This window comes from Trichomycterus rosablanca, chromosome 20 (genome assembly GCF_030014385.1).
Source record: "Trichomycterus rosablanca isolate fTriRos1 chromosome 20, fTriRos1.hap1, whole genome shotgun sequence".
Taxonomy (NCBI): domain Eukaryota; kingdom Metazoa; phylum Chordata; class Actinopteri; order Siluriformes; family Trichomycteridae; genus Trichomycterus; species Trichomycterus rosablanca.
This window is the reverse complement of record NC_086007.1, coordinates 26,117,458-26,137,118: the sequence shown is the minus strand read 5'-3', so window position 1 is coordinate 26,137,118 and position 19,661 is coordinate 26,117,458. Positions and strand designations below refer to the sequence as shown.

The window sequence follows — 19,661 nt, the reverse complement described above, 5'->3', positions numbered from 1 at the left end:
AGCTGTGACAGTGTGTGTGTTTATTTGTTTATTAGGATTTTAACATCATGTTTTACACTTTGGTTACATTCATGACAGAAACGGTAGCTACTCATTACACAAGATTCATCAGTTCACAAGTTTCTTAATATCAAACACAGTCATGGACAATTTTGTATCTCTAATTCACCTTACTTACATTCTTTGGACTGTGGGAGGAAACCGGAGCTCCCAGAGGAAACCCACACCGACATGGGGAGAACATGCAAACTCCACACAGAAAGGACCCAGACCGCTCCACCTGGGACCTTCTTGCTGTGAGGCGACAGTGCTACCCACCGAGCCACTGTGTCGCACCAAATCATATAATAAAATAAAGTGTGGCACGGTGGGTAGCACTGTGAAAACAACCAATTGTGTGTTTAGGACTGGGAAGTGTTTTTGCTGCTGCAGAAAATAAACCTGCACAAGTGGATGATTCACAGACAGCACAACTTGAATATGTATACGTGTGATAGTCTGCAGCTGTTTGGCCAGCGTAGGAGTGACGCAAGCATTCTGTACAGGTCCCACCACACACCATGGTTGGCCAATTATGTACACACCCTACAGGTAACCATTGGTCAGACTGAGTCATAAGTCTTAGTGGGTGTAGATAATGCTTCACCACAGGTTATTTGACTTGCAATTTCCTTCTATTCTTTCTTTTGGTTTGCAGGTTCTTCTAATTCATTATTATTATGCCAGTGCTAAAAAAGAAGAAAATTAAATTTAAAAAAATTATTAAAAAATAAATTATTCAAAAAATCCCATCACTTACTTTTCAACAAATAATAACAAACTAACATACTGTAAAAGTAGATCCTGCAAAGTAGTGTTGATTGTAATATGGAGTTTTAAAGTTAGTTAGTTTTTAAACAAATCTCATTTAATGATGGATTTAATGACTTTAGGACAAAATATTTTAAATGTTAAAAGAAACCACACTTGTTAAATTAAATGAGAATTTATTCAAAGACACCAAAATAATCAGCTTTTAAAAGCATGAATAAGTAGGAGGTGAATAATACAAAAACAAAGATACAGACTGACAAAACAAAAAGACAGAATACAGCAAAGTGTTTCACTAATAGTTACACCAGATTCTCCAGAACATTGGTGAGACAGAAGGCATTTAAAGATGCAGACGAGGAAAAAAGGACAGGAAAAAAAATTACAATATATTTACTGCTCTGTGTAAAATCTAAATCTGAAAAAATAAAGCCAGAATTTAAAAAATATGTTGCATTATTCTTGTAGATCAGAATACATGTATGAATATAATGAATAATCTTCAAAATCATATACAACTGAAAGCACTGATGTTTACCGTTACCACTTAAGCTAAAATATGAATGTGCCACAATGATGTCAGTCAACACTTGAGAATGCCACTGATGTACTATTTAAAAAGGCACAAAAAGAAACCTTATGTAGAGCTCAATGGCAGCTTTACTAGGACAGTTCCACAAATCTGAACGTCACAATCAAAAACAGCAAGAGTTTATATATTTAGAAAAATAAATGACGAGTTTTATAAACATAAAACACCAAAATGATTAAATGAATTAGTATCATGACGACCACCAATGCTGATATTGCACATTCTTGCACAGGAGGAAGGCAGATGCAGTTTTACATCTTCATCCTGAACTTCATCAGCTGTAAAACAGACACAAAGTGATATTAGTCCAGGCATGGGTGTACATCAAATCCCAGTGCAGAAATATTTACACCCTCTTGTGCAGTTGCTAAATAAGACACCCAAAGTGTGTAGGATGCACCCATCACCCAGGACAGAAACCATCAGAAGGGCTGAGAGTACAGGGACATCATGATGCATCCATAAACATTCATTTGTTAAGGTGCATTTTTAAAGTATGCCAAATGTCCATGTGAAGGATCCCATACACACATACATAAACCATTACCTGGGTTTTTAAAGCAGACCCCCAAACGTTGGGTTCTAATTAGAGAAACAAAGCTCGGTTTCAGTTCAGGGATGTAAATTATACAAGCATTCAGAGTTTTACACCAGCCTGTACATTAATTATGTGTATTATATGCAAATCTGCCAACTGGCAGCATTCAGCAACTTTCCATCATGTTGATAACAGAAACGAATTAAAATTTTATAGCGCCTACTAGCAAAATTTCTTTCTTTGGGTTTCTTGTGTGGTAGTAGCGTAACTGCTTCTTGTAATGTCACTAAACCACAAAACTTACAGCCCCAAATCTCTCTCTCACAAATAGAATTTGATAAATATGTTGCTATGTTTAGTGTGTAACCATCAATGGCAGTAAAATAGACAATATTAAGTAGGGTAAGGAACTGTTTGCTCTCAAAAATTGATTAAAAGAGGCTGTGTGCCAAAGATTAACAAATAAGTCATTCTGAGTTTCATGCTCCTGTAAGATTTTGTTTTACACTCATTTTTCCATGTTTCTCCAGACTTTTGTTAAAGTTCTTTTAATTTTAGTCTTCAGAGTAGGCTGTTTACATGACAACTTGAATAAACAGCAGATAGTCCTATAATAACTCTTTCTGATGCGCTTTAGGATCTTATTTTTGTCCCCATGACGTGTGTTTAAGGGCTGATCAGTTACATCATGTATGTTAATCAAGTCTGGAATTGATAAATGAACTAAACTAAGCTGTTCAATAATTCAATTCAACCTCATACCTTATAGTCGAGTAAAACAATAACAATATATTAAGGATGAATGAAAGACCCTAAGCAGCAAGTAACACAAAGACGATGATAAAACAATCAAATTAGTAAAATAACAACAGGGCTATAGTGGCTCAGTGATTAAGATACTGGACTATTGATCAGATAATCACTGATTCAAATCACCACCAGATTTTCACTGTTGGGCCCCTGAGCAAGGCTTGTACTGTGCAGACCTGATCTTGTTTTACCTTCTTTGCACTGCTGATGATTTTTGGTGATTTTGTGCTGGTGGTGCGTGGAGATTTTCGAAGTTTATTGATGCCACGCTGCAGCCGGCTGTCACCTTGACCGGGTTTCTTAGGGGTGTTATCGATCACAAACGCCATGGACTGCCTTCGATCGGCCTGCCACACACACACACACACACAAATGATTTTTACTGAGAAATATTCCAGACAATTACAAGCTTTTATCATTATTAATAAACTATTTTTTACAAAGACACACATTGCTACTTACAGGTGAAGGTGCCACATTCTGCGAGTTGCTAGAACGAAGGTTCCTATTTTTGGGAGTACGAGGAAAACAGCTTGCTAGCTTTTTAGCCTAAAAAAAACACCAAAATTAGACACAACATTTAAGCATTATCTGAAAGTCAGGTCCGGTCACTGTCTAATCGTATGACAATGTCAGCACGCTCACCTCAGGAGTATCCAGGTCTTGTACCTGCCCTGCAGGGCGTTTAGGGGCCAGCGGGCTTCGTGTGGATCGGACCTCTTTCGTTCTGGAGACCTGACGTGCACGCTGGTTAGGGGCGTGATTATAAGCTTTGGGAGCTGGAGGTGGCGCCAGGGAGAGGCGATGCGCCGAGATGGAATCTGTGAGCTGACCGGGCAGTATGGAGGCTCGGCGAATGGTGTCGTCAGGATCGCCGGTCCGAACATCCTCATCAGTTACAGGGAGGTGCGAGAATCCCAGACTGGGCTGCAGGAAATGACAGGACACAGAGAGTTAGGAATATTTCTTTAAATAAAAGTATTAGGCTATGAAAAGATATGTGGAATAGAGAACCATGTGGATCGGACCTAGTAAAACTCCAAGCACTGGCACTGGAAACAGAGCTCATTAGTCACAGCAGGGTGAGTAACATGGGTTAAGTAAGTAAGTAAGTAAGTAAAAATGTATTTATATAGCACTTTTCACAGATAAGAATCACAAAGTGCTTTACAAAAACATTGCATTACAAAATACTACATAATAAGACACAACAAAAATAAATTAAACAATAGTAATAAAATAATAATAATAATGATTAATAAATAAATAAATAATTCATTCAACATTATACAAATGCCTGCTTGAAAAGATAAGTCTTTAGTTGTTTTTTAAAATAATCTACAGAATCTGCAGATCTTAAAAAGTTGGGTAGTGCATTCCATAATTTTGGAGCGTTGACCTCAAACGTGCGATCCCCATGAGTCTTTAAGCGGGAGCGTGGGACAGACATCAAGTTCAGCCTGCTAGACCTAAGAGAGCGCCCCGATACAGAAACTTAAAGCTTATCGCCCCGATACTTAAAGCCTTATGCTAATATGTAAAATCATATGGACATGTGACTATAGCTGGTTAGTCAATATTACACAACAAACCAAAATTTTGGAAAAGATCTGAGGTTCATTAACACTCAAGAAGAGCTACAGACCATTTAAAAGGTGTGATATAGTAAACCATGATAAGGGACAGGGTGATAGATGCGAGCTGCCAGCCTGGCTAATTTTTGAGAATGTACAGATGTGGTTTCTCCTTACTATAGCAGCAAAAACACACCCAGTAGTAGCAGAGGGACAAATGAGGTGACACTTAGCGACTACACACATCAGAGGAGGCCATGAGCTAGATCTAGATGCAGCTCTCATCAGCCAGTGCTGGGTTATGCAGGCAGCAGAGGAATTAGAAATGATTAAATGCAAAAAGACAATCACAAGTTAAAGGAAACACTCGTACCCTGGACTCCAGTGGGTAGCTGCTCTTTAGGTGAGGTAGACAGGCTTTGTTGCGAGACTGCAGCTCTGCAATCCTCATCCAGTCATCAGCAACGTGGTCGGGCTCGTATTCCGCTCCCACGCAGAACGTACTCGTGGCTGCACGCACAAACCGGAGGGAGAGAGGTACATTTAATATCAAAACTGCTTAAGCATCAGTCGTGTGTGCGCATGCGTTTGAGGGGGAGTTTACTCACTGCGAGAGGGAGCGTTTGCATGTACGGTGCTTCGTCGATATCCAGGCAGGCCGAGGAGTTTGTTTGGCTCCTCGAAGATCTCTGTAGAGATTGGACGAGTCTTGTGGGAGGCCAGATTGGGCTGAGACTGAGCGGCGTGAAGGCTGAAGAAAGATTCGTCTGCATCGACCCGACCGCCACCTCCGAGAGGGGTTTTCTGTAGGAACAGCACACAGAATTAACATCACAATTCAGAACATCACTTTTAATGCTTGTGTCTTTTAAAACAGCTGCATTCCTCACCTTGGTCATGGTGATGTTGATGACCTGAGTGGTTCTGCGTCTCCGGACCGAGGAGCTCGGTTTTCTCGCAGAGTCGAGCGTCAGGTCGCCGAACGACACGATGCTGCTTTCCAGTTTGTGTTCGTTTGTCGTGACGTCACGTTTCTTCGTACGTGGCATCATGGGAGTGAAGTAGAGCGTCTCGAGGGATCCGCGATCCTGACTGCGACGTTTGGCTGCCAGCCTTTCAGAGCTTCTGACTAAAGGAGTGCTGGACTCACCAGGCACCGCGGGTTTACTGTTGAAAAGTGCAAGGAAGGAATGAGATTCAACATAGATAGTAAACAAACAATACACTGTCTGATGGAAAAGGGTCATAAGATAGTCACTTGGAGGACTGAGGAAGCTACTGCAAGCCAAATTACCCACAGATCCAACTTAATCCTTATACAAAACCTAACCACTTGATCCACACTTCTGTGTAATGAGAGGATGACAAGGAAGTGCGAATCAAGCAAGTATATTTAGATTATGTGCAGAACTGGAATACAAAACTTACCCAGCATTATTTAGAGAGTCATCCAGGTCAATGTCTAGACTGTCTGTACTGGCATTCTGCTGCAGGTCTCCTGGGATCTTCAGGTAAACGCTTTCTCTGTGTTTTACAGGTGCATTTTGACCTCCCTGCTTTCGTTGTTCTCTTAATTGGCGGTCTGCGTAAACCAGCTAAACAAAAATTGCAGGTTTTTAATAAAACTACTTGTACGGTTTGGCATAAAAAGAAAGAAAGGGTGCCAACAATTACTAGTACTAGTACATTCGTGGCATGTTCTTCCAGTAATAATAAGTCCATTGACAAATTGACCACTAACCTGAGTCTCCAGACTCTTGACCTTGACCATCAGATTCTTCTCTGACGTCTTGAGTGTGTTCAGCTCAATGGTGACCAGTTTAAGCTCAGCTTTTAGGGCCTTTGCTTCACTCTCGCTAGTCTCCAAAGAGGCCTGGAGAGCCTGACGAGCTTCCTGCTCCTCCAGCAGTTGTTGCTTTTTATCATTGTAGTGAAGTTTGGCCTTTTCTACCTGTAGAAAGATAGAAAACCAAAGCAACAGTCAATTTAGTTCTCGATTTCTTTTTTTTAATGAATCTTTACCCTTGGGCATGAATAACAAGTCATCCTAACCTGTGCTTTGTAGTGATCCACTGCTTCTGTCTTTGCCTTGAGCTGCTCTTGCAACTCTTGGTTCTGCTTCTCTCGTTGTTGAGCAACCTCTTTCAGAGCACGCGTCGACTCGCTTCGGTCCTTCAGCTTCGCCTCCAGCTCCGCTCCAAGCCTCTGAGAGGCGTCACACTCCCTCTGCAGAGACTGCTTCAGTAGAGTGAAATTCTCATTCTCCTTCTTTAGAGTTTCTACTTGACGCTGGAAGGCGCTCTGTGTGTTCCTCAGGTCGTCGGTTTCTTGCTGAAGAGAGTCGTTCACCCTGGTAAGATGATCCTTCTCATTTTTCAAGGACTTTAGTTCTTGATGGTAGTCATCAAGCTCTTGCTTTTGCTTCACGTGAAGGTCAGAGACTGCGCTTTCTAAGCTCTCGACAGCCTGCTGGGCATCTCGTTTCTGCCTTTCGCACTCGACGAACTGAACACGGAGCAAGTTCAGCTCGGACGTTCTCTCGGACTCAAGTTTAGAAGCTTTATCAAGCTGGACCTGAAGCTGAACAATGTTTGTTTCAAGAGCCATTACAGATTCTTGAGCTCTTCGTATTTCAGTCTCTCTTTCATCAGCTAGTGTTGAAAATTCCTTCATCTTTAATTGAAGTCCTTCTACTTGCTGTTGAAGCTCGTTTTGTGTTATCTGAGAAGCTTCTCTCACAGACACCAGCTCTGCTTCGACTTGCTGGGCAGCCTCACAACGCTTAAGAATAGACTGATTTGTTGCAGAAAGTTGCTCCTTCTCATTCATTAGAGCTTCCAAATCTTTTTGATATTCATTTTGGGCATTTTGCAGATCAGCCTTGAGGGTGCTCAACTCATCCTGCTGGCTCTTGTTCTCTGCCTTCAAATTCTGGCTCTCGCTCCGGACCGAATGGTTTACCAAAGAGAGTTCTTCCTTCTCCTTCTTCAAGGTGTCCAACTCCTTTTGGTGCCCAGCCTCGAGTGTGTTTAGGGTCTCCTGAGTCACTGCTTGCAAGTTTTGGCACTCTTTCTGGAGGGACTGCTTTTCTGAAGAAAGATCTTCCATCTCTTCCCTCATCGTCTCCACGTCTTTAGTGTGGCCATCTTGTGCACTTTGCAGCTCAACCCTGAGGTCACTTAATTCCTTGATGTGGTTCATGTTTTCTGCCTGCAGGTTCTGGCACTCAGACTGAAGGGACTGGTTCTTTAGAGACAGACCTTCCTTCTCATTTTTCAAAGCTTCCATCTCATGCTGGTGCTCCAGTTTGGAATTCTGCAAGTCAACCTTGATTGCATTTAATGCATCATCTTTTTCTTGGTTTACTTCCTGCAGGGACTGAGTCACTGAAGAAAGATGATTTTTCTCGGTCGTCAAGGATTCTAACTCTTGCTGGTACCCATCTTTGACTTTCTGCAAGTCCTCCTTAAGTGTGTTTAATGTCTCCTGCTTCTCCTTGTTCTCTGCCTGTAAGTTCTGGCACTCACTTTGGAGAGACTGCTTTGCCGAAAGGAGTTGTTCGTTCTCCACCTTCAGGGAATCTAACTCTTTCTGGTAACTATCTCGAGTGCACTGCAGGTCGGCCTTCAGATTGTTTACGATGCCCTGTTGCTCTACGTTCTCCGCTCGCAGGTTCTGGCACTCACTCTGGAAGGACTGGTTAACCGAGAGAAGATGATCCTTGTCTTTCATTAAGATCTCTAACTCTTGTTTGTGCCTATTCTGTGTGTCCTGCAGGTCAGTCTTAAGGGCAGTTATCTCCTTTTTGTGATCAACGGTTTCTGCCTGCAAGCTCCGGCACTCGCTCTCTAGAGACTGGTTCACTGAAGAAAGGTCTTCCTTCTCCTTCTTCAAGGTTTCCAAGTCTTGCTTGTACCTTTCTTGAGTGTTTTGCAGGTCGGTCTTTACGGTATTTAGATCCTCCTGTTGCTTATCATTCTCTGCCTGCAGGTTCTCGCATTTCTCCTGTAGGGTGTGGTTTACTTCAGAAAGGTGCGTTTTCTCCTGTTTAATGGTCTCAAGATCTTTCTGGTTGACATCTTGCATGTTCTTCATGTCTGCCTTTAAACTATTCAGAGCCTCTTGTTGCTCCTTGGTTTCTGACTGCAGGTTTTGGCACTCATTTTGAAGGGACTGGTTCACCAGTGAAAGATCTTCATTTTCTTTATTGAGGGTCTCAAACTGGTTCTGATATTCATCTTTGGTTTTCTCCAGATCAACCTTAAGGGTATCCAGAGCCTCCAGTTGTGCCTTGGTTTCTGATTGCAAGTTTTGGCACTCGTTCTGAAGGGATTGATTTACTGAACACAGATGTTGCTTCTCTTGTTCTACAGTTTCTAACTGTTGCTGGTACCCAGTTTGAACATTCTGCAGGTCAGCCTCAAGAGTATCCATAGCTTCCTGATGCCTTTTGTTCTCTGCCTGCAGACTCTGACACTCACATTGTAAGGAATGGTTCACTGAAGAAAGATGTTCTTTATCCTTCTTTAAAGCTTCTAGATCTTTCTCATAACAATCTTTGGTACTCTGCAGGTTATCCTGAAGTGCACTCAGTGTTTCTTTTTGCTCCTTTCTTTCTGACTGCAAATTCTGGCACTCAGCCTGAAGAGTCTCATTCATGGAAGAAAGATTCTCCTTCTGCTTCTTCAGGGTCTCTAAATCTTGCTGATACGTATCCAGCTCTTGAGTATGTTTGGTACCAAGTTCAGCTACTGTTTGTTCCAAAAATTCCTTGGCCTGACGAGCATTCACGGCAATCGTCTCTTTCTCTTGACACAACTGCTCCATCTCTTTTAGCTTTACTTCTGCTGATGCCAAACGCTCGTTTGTAACCGTCGTCTGCTGAGTGGCAGAATTCAGCAGACCCTGTAATTCCACAACCTTCTTAAGTTCTCCCTGGAGAGCTTCTTCAGACCGTTGGAGGAGTTTCTGGCTGGATTCTTCTTGTTCTTTTAGCTGTTCACGGACCGAATCGAGCAGCGCTTCTCTTTCAGATGCCAGACTTGTAAGCTCCTGAACTCTAGCTTGAAGTTCAGTCACCTCTCGTTTCAGCTCTTTACGTTGAGTCTCCTCAAGTTCCTGAGCTTTTGCTCTGACGTCTTCTTGATGCTGAACCTCCTCTCGGAGCACAAGCAGGTCACGTTGCCGTTCTGTAGCAAGAGCAGAGGCGTCTGCTAGTTTATCCTCAAGCAGAGACAGGTTTTCTTCTAGAGCTTTGTTTCTCTCCCCTAAAGCAGAAACCTCCTGTTCTTTCTGAGACGTAATGTCCCGCTGATGAGTAATTTCCTCTTTAAGAGCTTTGATCTCAACTACTGACTCTTCCAACTTCTTCAGCTGTCCATCGATTTCCAGTCGCAGTTGGACAATTTCCAGTTTTAAAGTCTGTTCCTGAGCTTGATGGGCCTCTTTCGAAGTCTCGAGACTATGTTCCAGTACAGTAGCTCGCTCTCTTTCATTGGAAAGCTCTTCCTTCAAATCCTTTAACTGCTGAGCAAGATCCTCCAAAGCTTTGACCTTCTCAGAAATGAGTTTTTCAGCGTCAGCGAGTTGTAACTTCAGTTCTGCAATAGCAAGGCTCTGTTGCTCGACTTCTTTCTGGTGAAGATCTCGCATCTCGGCAGACTTCGTCTCAACGGACTGAATGCTGACCTTAAGGGACTTGATTTCTTCTTCCTTTAGACCGAGTTCCTCCTTTAAGTCATGAACTTCTTTATTTTTGAAGGCCAAATCTTGACTTAGTTGTTGCGAGTTACTCTCAACCTCAGAGAGATGCTTTTGCAGAGTGTCTGTGTTATTTTGAAGTTTGGAAAGCTCCTGTTGCTGTACTAGAAGTGCTCCATCTTTGGAAGATATTTTCTCTCTCAGAATCTGCAGGTCGCACTCGCTTCGCTTCAGAGACTCGACAGTACTCTCGATCTTACTCTGTAACTGTAATATGTTGCTCTGATGATCCTTAATGATACACTGAAGTTCCAGCTCAGTTTCATCTTTCGCTTGCTTTACTTGAGCCAGTTGTGACTGCGCTTGATCTCGCTCCTCTGTGAGGCTGGCTTTAAGCTCCATTCCCTCCCGAGTAAGCTTCTCTACACACGATTCAGCATCAAGCTTCTGTCGCTTCATCTTGCGAAGTTCCTGACTCAGAGTGTCTAACTCCGCCAACATCTCATGAGCCTTTTGCTCCTGTTTTTGGAACTGTTCCTCCATAAGAGCTTTCTGCTGCTCCTTTTCTGCGAGAACTGAGTCACATCTCTTCCTCTCTGCATCAATCTCACTTTGCAGAAGTGCAACTGTGTCATCCAAGGCAGAGATCCTAGCACGGAGGGAGGAATTCTCTTCTACCACTTTTTGATGGTCGGCCAACTTCTGCTCATATTCTGCCAGAGAAATCTGAGCATTCTGCAATTCAGCCCTCACGGCATTGAGGACTTCGTGCTGTGCCACATTCTCTGCCTCCATGGCCTGGCCCTTGGACTGCAGCATATTAACCGTATCCTCCAAGGACGCCACCTTGGCCTCCAGCTCTCCACGTTGCTGACGAAGCTCGGCGGAAGCGGCGATCTCCTCGGTCAGCTGGACCTCCAGCTGTCGGAGACGGGTCAGTTCGGTTTCTAAAGCTGCGATGTGAGCAGCAAGAGCTTCTTGTTTTTCCTTGGCGGCTCGTTCCTGAGCCTCCCTCTCTGCCCGTATGTTGTTTATTGCCTGCTGGAGGTCTGAAATAAGTCCTTGTAGGCGCAGGGTTTCCTTTTCGAAAGAAGATCTTTCTTCCGATAGCAGCATCTCCACGGCGGCCTTTTCCCTCTCGAGCCGGGAGATGGTTTCTTCAAGTTGAGAAAGTTTCAGAGTCAGGTCTGTCAGTTCCTGCTTCAGTTTCTCACGCTGTGAAGGTGAGAATGACATGATGACATAAATAAACCTCTAATGAAATCTACTAAATTAAGGTAATACCAGAAATAACACACCAACAAAACAAAGAAACATTAGATATCTCTTTGTTACTACAAACATTTTACTTAGTCAAAGCGGCATCCTACCTCCACAATCGGCCCCAGTACTTCACCCTTCTCTAGTAGTTGCTCCAGTAGTTTAGCAAGCTCATCCTCCAGGACAGAAATCTTTCCTTGTAAGATCTGAATCTGCTCACTAAAGCATTCCTGGATAACAATGGAAAAAGATGTGCCGGGTTAGACCAATTCAAAACAGCAAGAACTTTCTACACCAAGTGGTTCCAAAATCATCATCATCATCATATTGAAATAATAGAAAATATGGAAATATACGAGTTGTGTCCTTGTTTCTTTTATCATAAAACTAATATATCAGGTAACCTGAAGCCCACATGAAGGTACACTAATCCACTACTAATGCAATGAGACACACCTACAACACACATTTTTCTCCCATTTTCTACATTACATTTACATTTTCAGCATTTAGCAGATGCTTTTATCCAAAGCGACTTACACAGAATGAGCGGAACACGACGAGCAATTGAGGGTTAAGGGCCTTGCTCAGGGACCCAACAGTGGCAACTAGGTGGTGGCGGGGCTTGAACCGGCAACCTTCTGTTTACTAGTCCAGTACCTTAACCACTGAGCTATCACTGGCTATCATTTTCTCCCAATTTAGTGTCGGATCCCCGATTGCAGTCGAGGAGGGTATATTGCCGCTCACGCCTCCTCTGACCGCTTTTTCACCTATGCACTCTGCCCAGGTGCCTCTCTATCTGCCAGTCAGGGTCCTTACACAGCGTTTAAAGACCCCACCCATATAGTCCGGTCATCCCGCCCTAGCAGAACCGTGTCTGCTGCAGGCACTGCCAATTAGCTGGCGTTAGATGGCACGCAGCAGTTAGGTAGCAACGCCGAGTTTCGAACCGAGGAGTTCAGAATCTCGGCGCTGGTGTGCTAGCGGAATATCCGGAAAGTAGCGGAAAATCTCAGTTATTTTATTTCCAGTCAGGCCAGGCCAGTAAGTTCAACATTGCTTTGGTGGGCTAGTATATTATAGTATATTATAATAAGGTATTAAGGAAAGAGCTATGATCAATGAGTCCTCATTTCAAAGCACTAATTCTAACAATAATTAGCCTTTGTTCTATTTATACTGGTGTTGCAGAACCAGTTCACTCATGACCCAACTTGACATTTCAAAATGAACCGTATACTCACCCTGTCAGTGAGGACCTGGCTCAGCTCTCTCTGCAGCGAGTCTCTCCTGTTCCCCCACTCCATCTGGGACGTCTCATGAGCCTCTGTTAGCTTGGCAACTTCCTCCTCAGCCCTTGCTAGTTGGGCAAAGGTGTTTCTTACCTGAACAAAATAAAACACGTTCAAATAAAAAAAATTATCTGAGCTCAATGAGTAAACAAACAAATACACTTTATAGAAAATGCATACCTGTGCAGCAAGCATTCCATTCTCCTCCAACAGCCCATCGATGCGCCTCTCTTTTTGGCTGTTGTCCGTTTTTAGGTCTTGGCACTGCTTCAAGACCTCGTGGACCCTTTGGAGAAGTCTGCAAGAAGAAGAATAAAACACTTTTTACAATGACTGTAATACAATAACCGCAAGTCTTCTCAGTGAAAGAGGATGTTGAACAGCCATACCTGTAGCTGTTAATAATCATCCCCATTATCAGTCCAGTCTTATGGACTCTTTAAAGCCTTTTCAGTGTAAAAAGGATGTAGATGAAGTTCTACCAACTACATAACAAAAGTTGGGTCCAAAGTTTGTTACAGTGGACAGTGGCAGTTCAGTGGTTTAGGTACTGGACTAGTAATAAGAAAGTCTCTGGATCTAGCCCCACCATCACCAGGTTGCAAGGTCCTTAACAGTCAATTGTTGTTATTAATAAAAAGCATCTGCTAAATGCTGCAAATCTTGCTTTGGACAATAGGGGATAAAGACCAAGTCATATTTTTATTTAGATAAGACTAAAATCAGGACACCACCACTGAGCCCGCTGAAAAATAGTAGGCAATTTGTTCTGCAATTTCCTCAGAAAAGAAGGCAATAACAAAAAAAACTGACAGAAATAATATTAGAAAAGCACCTGGACTTCCCAAATTAGTCAAATTAGGTTTAGGCACATATTTTCTTAGTTTATATTGTCCATTTTTGACTCTCAGCAAACATGATGAGGAAAATACAGAAAGAAACAGTTTAGTTGTAAGAAGGGGGAACCTCTATGCAAATGTTAGCTGAGATTAGGACACAAAAAGGTAGAAAGTCTAGTGAAGTACAGTTTTAATAAGTTGAACAGAATAAATAAGAGTCGTTACCCCTCGTTTTTTTGATGCAATTCGCTGAGTGTGGATTTGTGCGTCTTCTCAAGCTCCTCCTGATCCCTCAGTAACCTCTGCAACCTGTGCTGGAGTTGACTGATCTGACCCTCTGCAGAAGAGAACAGAAAGAGAGACCAGGTGAAATAATTAAATTACAGCATATAAACACTCTTTTTAAACCATGACTTATTTATTAATGGAAAGATTAATTAAAGCGTAATATATAAATGGACATAGAGTCGCATATCATAATAATAATAATAATGCTATTCTCAAGCCGAATTATCCACTGTGGCGAGCTCCAGCAGGAGCAGCAGAAGAGAATAATTCATTAATATATAAATGACCCTAGGTTCATCTTTACCTTTCTCTGATATGATGCTGATGCGCTCGGCTAACTCTTTCTCCAGCTCGTCTCGAACGTCTCCCTCCCGCGCCAGCTCTTCACGCAGTCGTTTCAGTTGAACCTGCGGCGTGCTCATCAGCTCCTGGATTGGAGAGCTGGCACAGAGAGAAAGAACAGTGTTACAGGGACCACAATCACATCATACACACAGATAAGCAGAGATGAGTTCCACAGAATCACTAAGCGTTTCCTTTATTAAAAAGCCATGTTTGCATTTTCCTTATATCCCAAAAGTATCAGAGCATTACCCAACAAACGAGCTGGAGGCCACGGTGTTCAGCTCCACAAAGGAGACGAATGGAGATCGTCGTGCACGGGGGAAAAGGGGTGAGCCGTCCTCGCATTGAGAGGACACACTGCTGCTGGATGAGGTGTGGATCAGAGCTGGGTGGGGGGAAAAGAAAAACATTACAAGTGGTTTATACCACATACCTAAAGCGAATCCATGAACACGAGCGACCTCAGTTAATAAATAACATGACTTTACTGTGAGTGGATAAATATACAGAGAGTACAGTTATAAAAACTGGACTGAATTATATCAGTGATTACGATCATAAATACATAAACATTTATTATTATTTTTCAAATGCTTCAGATAAAGTTTAGTGGAGCTTACAGCTTGTAGTGAGAAGTTTTTCCAGGCCGTCACACAAAAACAGGCCACTCTCCTTCTGTTGAACATAACGCAGCATGGTCGCCATCTGCAACTGAGGGAAACCAAGAGAGAAACTTCACACCACAGGATAAAAATAATACATTTTAAAATGTTTCTGCTTATTCAGGTTTGTTACCTCAGTTTCAAACTCCACTTTGGGCACAAGTCCATTGTTAACGAGACCATAGTAGCACAGCAGCAAGACAACCTACAAACAGACACTAAATCTGTTATAAAATATACACACGTAATAGGAAAGTCATCATTTGTCAGCGTTAAGCTCTGCTATGTACTGCTCGTTTTAGCTGGTCGGGTGTTTACATACTATGGCTAGGAGTGGGGTGTTATCAAGGGCCTGTGATTAGTTATCCTGAATTCCTATTAATTACAGGATAACAGGACTCACCGTAAGCCTGATCAGGATAAAGAGGAGGTAAAGTATCGGTAATCCCGACCTGCAGTAAGCTAGCATGAATTACTGTAGTGGCACCCAAGTTAAAAAAAGTTAAATGAGGTGAACATTATGACACAATTAAAACATGTTTATTTTTTGCTCGGGTTAAATTATGTATCGACATTTGGAGAAACGTGTCCAAGTCTGTTCGCTGTAATAGCGGAAGTGATGCTTAATTTTACTTAGAAAAGCAACAAGTCAGGGAATTTCAGCTGGGGGGGGTCTAATCGTTTGCATGAGACTGTGGGTTTATTCAAAAATGAAAAGCACACACACACACACACACACACACCTTTGTTAGCTCTAACACGAGCTGCTTCCCCTTCGCCAATGTGAGGAGAACACAGTCCTCTACATGACACACACCTGAAAGACAAAGGACAAGAACACACAAACATTTTAACACATCGCTTAAACAGTGGACACTTTCTAATCATAGAACACTGCTGGCTTTATATTTTTGTCAACAGTGAGGTATCCCAAAATCCCAACAACACTGCTGCACTTGATACACTCATATTAACATATGTAACACACCATCATGACATTTCAAATATGTGTTATTGCAGTGCTGAGAATGATCAATGCACATTTTGAGGAAGTGGGTTCTTAATGCTTTGGCTCATGTGTGTACATACAAATGACGAGACAGCTAAAGAATTGCAGGTTAACAGTTTGGAATCTTACTGTGTAGGAATTCAGTGATGATTGACAGCCTCTCTGCTTGGGGCAGATGTACAGGAGCCTGACTGGGCTCCTCTCCCTTCCTAAAGCACCGACAAAAAATATAAAGCTCATTATTTTCAACTTTCCAATAATTACATGTAAAAGTTACACTCTTACATTATTAATGCACTTTTAGAACTAATGAGCACTATATAAATTTACACTAATGCATCAACATAGCCCTGAACTTACAGTTTATATACAAACTTGAGCAGAAGGAGTCCATTCTGAAGCTGAGAGATCTGCAGCACAGGCTCATCAAGTTGCAGGCTGTTAATCTGCAACAGATGTTTTGTTTGTTTATTAGGATTTTAACGTCATGTTTTACGCTCTTTGGTTACATTCATGACAGGAACGGTAGTCACTCATTACACAAGATTCATCAGTTCACAAGTTTAATGTCAAACACAGTCATGGAGAATTTAGTGTCTCCAATTCACCTCTTTTGCATGTCTTTGGACTGTGGGAGGAAACCCACACAGACACGGGGAGAACATGCAAACTCCACACAGAAAAGACCCGGACTGCCCCACCTGGGGATCGAACCCAGGACCTTCTTGCTGTGAGGTGACAGTGCTACCCATTTAGCCACCGCGCCGCCCCAGATGTTTTGTTGTTATTAATTGTCACATGGGTCACAAAAAATATTAAATGTAAAAAGAGAGGGCGGCTCGGTGGGTAGCACTGTCGCCTCACAGCAAGAAGGTCCTGGGTTCGATCCCCAGGTGGGGCAGTCCGGGTCCTTTCTGTGTGGAGTTTGCATGTTCTCCACGTGTCTGTGTGGGTTTCCTCCGGGAGCTCCGGTTACCTCCCACAGTCCAAAAACATGCAGTCAAGATAACTGGAGACACTGAATTGCCCTATAGGTGAATGGGTGTGTGTATGTGTGTGTCTGTCTGTCCTGGCGCCCCGTCCAGGGTGTTACTGTGTGCCTTGCGCCCATTGAAAAGCTGGGATAGGCTCCAGCACCTGACCCTAACTGGATAAGCAGTTAAGACAGTGAGTGAGTGAGTGTAAAAAGAGAGTAAGAAATTGAACATACCCACACCAGAAGTGCTTCCTCCTTGACTGGATGCAAAGCCATCAGTCTGAAAGTACAAAAGAAAAAAAATATAATATACATTCTGCAGACTCTCGCATTAGGACACAATTATTGTCCTAGATTACTAGATTATATACAAGAGGAAAGAGTGTCTCTATGTATCTACATTTTGCATACAACTAAGTGTGATGGACTAGACAGCTAGACAGATTTGTTCGATTACACAAAGTTAATCATTGTGTAAGTATTTACACCATGTGTTAATGCTACTTTTGGTCAATATGACCTATAAACACCCATAAAGACTTATAAAGACCTGTATGGAACACTGGTATCCAATCAGTAAACAACTGCACCACTAATACAGATTACATGTAGGTACTAGTACACTACATAAACACTGTAGCAGGTTAAATAGCACATAAATATACATACAGGGGTAAATTACAGTTAGCTACATGCTAATAACAGTAAGTAGCATTAACTGTCGTTAAACATTTCGATTTAAACTGTTGTATAACAAAACCCTGACCGCAAAATAGATCAAATATTACGTAAATATTAACAAAACACACGCTCACTCACCTTATTAAATGAGTTTAATGTTAAATCTTGTACATTAGTTAAAGTTATGTGATCTGTTTAATCGTTACGATGGTTCCTCGGTCTCCTCTTTTTTAAACTGCGGCGCTGTGTGTGTGCGTGTGTGTGTGTGTGAGTTTTTTGAGCTGCCACAGAGATATCTGATTGGTTGATTCCCGCGGTGACGTAGACAGTAGCTGCACTCTTATTGGTCGCCTCAACACAAAAGAACCAATAAGACACGGAGCGTCTCTCGACAGGTTTTTTAAATCGTTTAAAAGGTTTGTAGTTTTCTTTAGATACATCCGGACTACAAACCGTCAAGCTGTACCTTACGAATGCTAACACAACGGTCAAGGACAAACCCAAATTCTATACAATATATATTACAAATTAAGGCAAAAAAGTTAATGTTTATAAAAATGATTAAATTGTACTATTTATAAGTTCCTGCCTAGATGTAATATATGTGTTGTTTAATAAACTGAAGACTAAGCAAAGCCAAAAAACTTAATTATTGTAAAAACTTACATTTTGTAGCATTGACTCGACATAAACAAAGCTAACCAACAGCCCTGTTTAAATTCCGTCTTTTCTTGGTTTATAAGTTTAAAAAAGTTAACACATTCTTCACAAAAAAACTCTAATATGGTATTTTACACACATTGTTAGAATCCAGCAGATTCTTTTATCCAAAGTAACTTACAATTGTGACCGAAAACAATGCAAGTCATTGAGGATTAAGGGCCTCGCACAGGGGTTTGATGATAATTTAGGAGAAAGAAAATATTTGGTCACCCTATGGGACATTTCTAGGAGAAGGGACCTATGTTTACCCTGTGTTAAATTCAGCAAATAAACAAAAAACATGCATTAATTTGTGTAGAGGTGCATTCCCTGTGGAGGATGTGGTAGATTTTTTTTGCTTCATTGTGTCCCATCCTATTTAAAATAGTAAGAACAACTACATTTTAAATAGTTTACCTTTAAATAATGTTACGCCAAACAGTATTATGCTTCAGAGTTACTGACTGGCCAGAAATAGCACACATTCAGAAAACTATATGAAGCAAGAATAAGGAAGTGAGCTATAAACATTGCCACACACACATTTAACCACCAGTTGCAGAAATTCACTCCATCCCAAACTAGCACTACACACCAGGGCTTTCGTAAACAAGTTTTACAGGCCCCACAAACTTTAATACTCATAATTTCCATCCTGACTATTGTAAAGCCCATCCAGTCCATCAGATATCTTCACATTTAATAAAAATAAACCACAATTCTACCATTACAAGCTATGAAACTGCACTATGTTACTTTAAGCTAATCTTCTGTGTGTAATTGTGCAGTCTGTGCTTTGGACCTGTAAAGATTCTCAGATGGTATTAATGCTTCTGCAGTAGTGGAACTCTGTGTTTGCCAGTGTCCATCTGGAACAGGTGTCGGCCATCAACTGAAGATCCAGTTACAAAACTCACTTTCTGCATGGCAACAACTAGATATCTAGATATATTTTACACCCACACAGGACACTGAAGTTGTATTCCATACACACTACCAGTTAAATTTCAGCCGTAGAAGTTGGCTTCTGAAGTTGACTGTTGTAACCCAATCAAGGCAGACATGTCCTGTCTAAGGCTAAATGCAGGCTTTCAGCTTTCTTTTTGAATTCCTTTATAATGGGCCATTCAAGAACCACCAGAGACTGCTGTGCAAGAAAGAAGCCAATAGAGATACAATGAACAGTGACTGTTTCAATATCTTCTAATTCTGGGTTCTGTGAATGTGAAATAACAAGCACCTTTTCCAATGCAAAGTACCCTACAGTACACATTCAAATCCAAAACCATTCATACTGTACTGAGTGTGTAGCTAGTGAAAGTGGGAGAAGTCTGGCTTGGCAATGGAAGCAAATACTAAATGTGGGTTCATGGATTTAAAAAAGTACCATATCATGTGGTTTCCTGCAGTGTAAAAGGGGCAATAGACTCCCAGAGACCCCTTATAACCTAAAATTGGAGAACTAATCAGAATCCACCATTAAAATGTATTTATTTAAAGAAGTAGTTTTGTATACATCAGAACTATGTACACAGGTGCATTGCATTAACGACTCTGTATGTCTGTGTTGGCAAACTTGC

The 19,661-nt window shown here is 41.7% G+C and overlaps 1 protein-coding gene across 1 annotated transcript; it reads right to left on the bottom strand.

Moving 5' to 3' along the window:
* Positions 1-966: 966 nt before the first annotated feature.
* On the bottom strand, positions 967-17,560 carry numa1 (nuclear mitotic apparatus protein 1). The gene is made up of 23 exons (XM_063017133.1): positions 17,518-17,560; positions 16,933-16,978; positions 16,083-16,168; positions 15,852-15,931; positions 15,457-15,530; positions 14,847-14,918; positions 14,672-14,762; positions 14,301-14,436; positions 14,011-14,147; positions 13,644-13,755; positions 12,760-12,877; positions 12,532-12,672; positions 11,395-11,514; positions 6,377-11,239; positions 6,066-6,275; positions 5,753-5,919; positions 5,215-5,491; positions 4,933-5,128; positions 4,698-4,834; positions 3,396-3,677; positions 3,213-3,299; positions 2,942-3,097; positions 967-1,680 (listed from the first exon to the last, which is right to left on the bottom strand). Exons 2-23 carry the CDS (start codon positions 16,972-16,974, stop codon positions 1,654-1,656), a joined length of 7,611 nt encoding a protein of 2,536 aa, XP_062873203.1. The 5' UTR covers positions 16,975-16,978; positions 17,518-17,560; the 3' UTR covers positions 967-1,653.
* Between the last annotated feature and the right edge of the window lie 2,101 nt (positions 17,561-19,661).

Bases quoted from the DNA above. Each gene is read 5' to 3' on its own strand.
- numa1 (XM_063017133.1), bottom strand. From the start codon at position 16,974: ATGGCTTTGCATCCAGTCAAGGAGGAAGCACTTCTGGTGTGG. The intron at 12,878-13,643 runs GTAACGACTCTT...TTCTTCTTGCAG, and splicing joins TTGCATCAAAAAAACGAGGG to ACTTCTCCAAAGGGTCCACG. The intron at 6,276-6,376 runs GTTAGGATGACT...ATCTTTCTACAG, and splicing joins TGGATCACTACAAAGCACAG to GTAGAAAAGGCCAAACTTCA.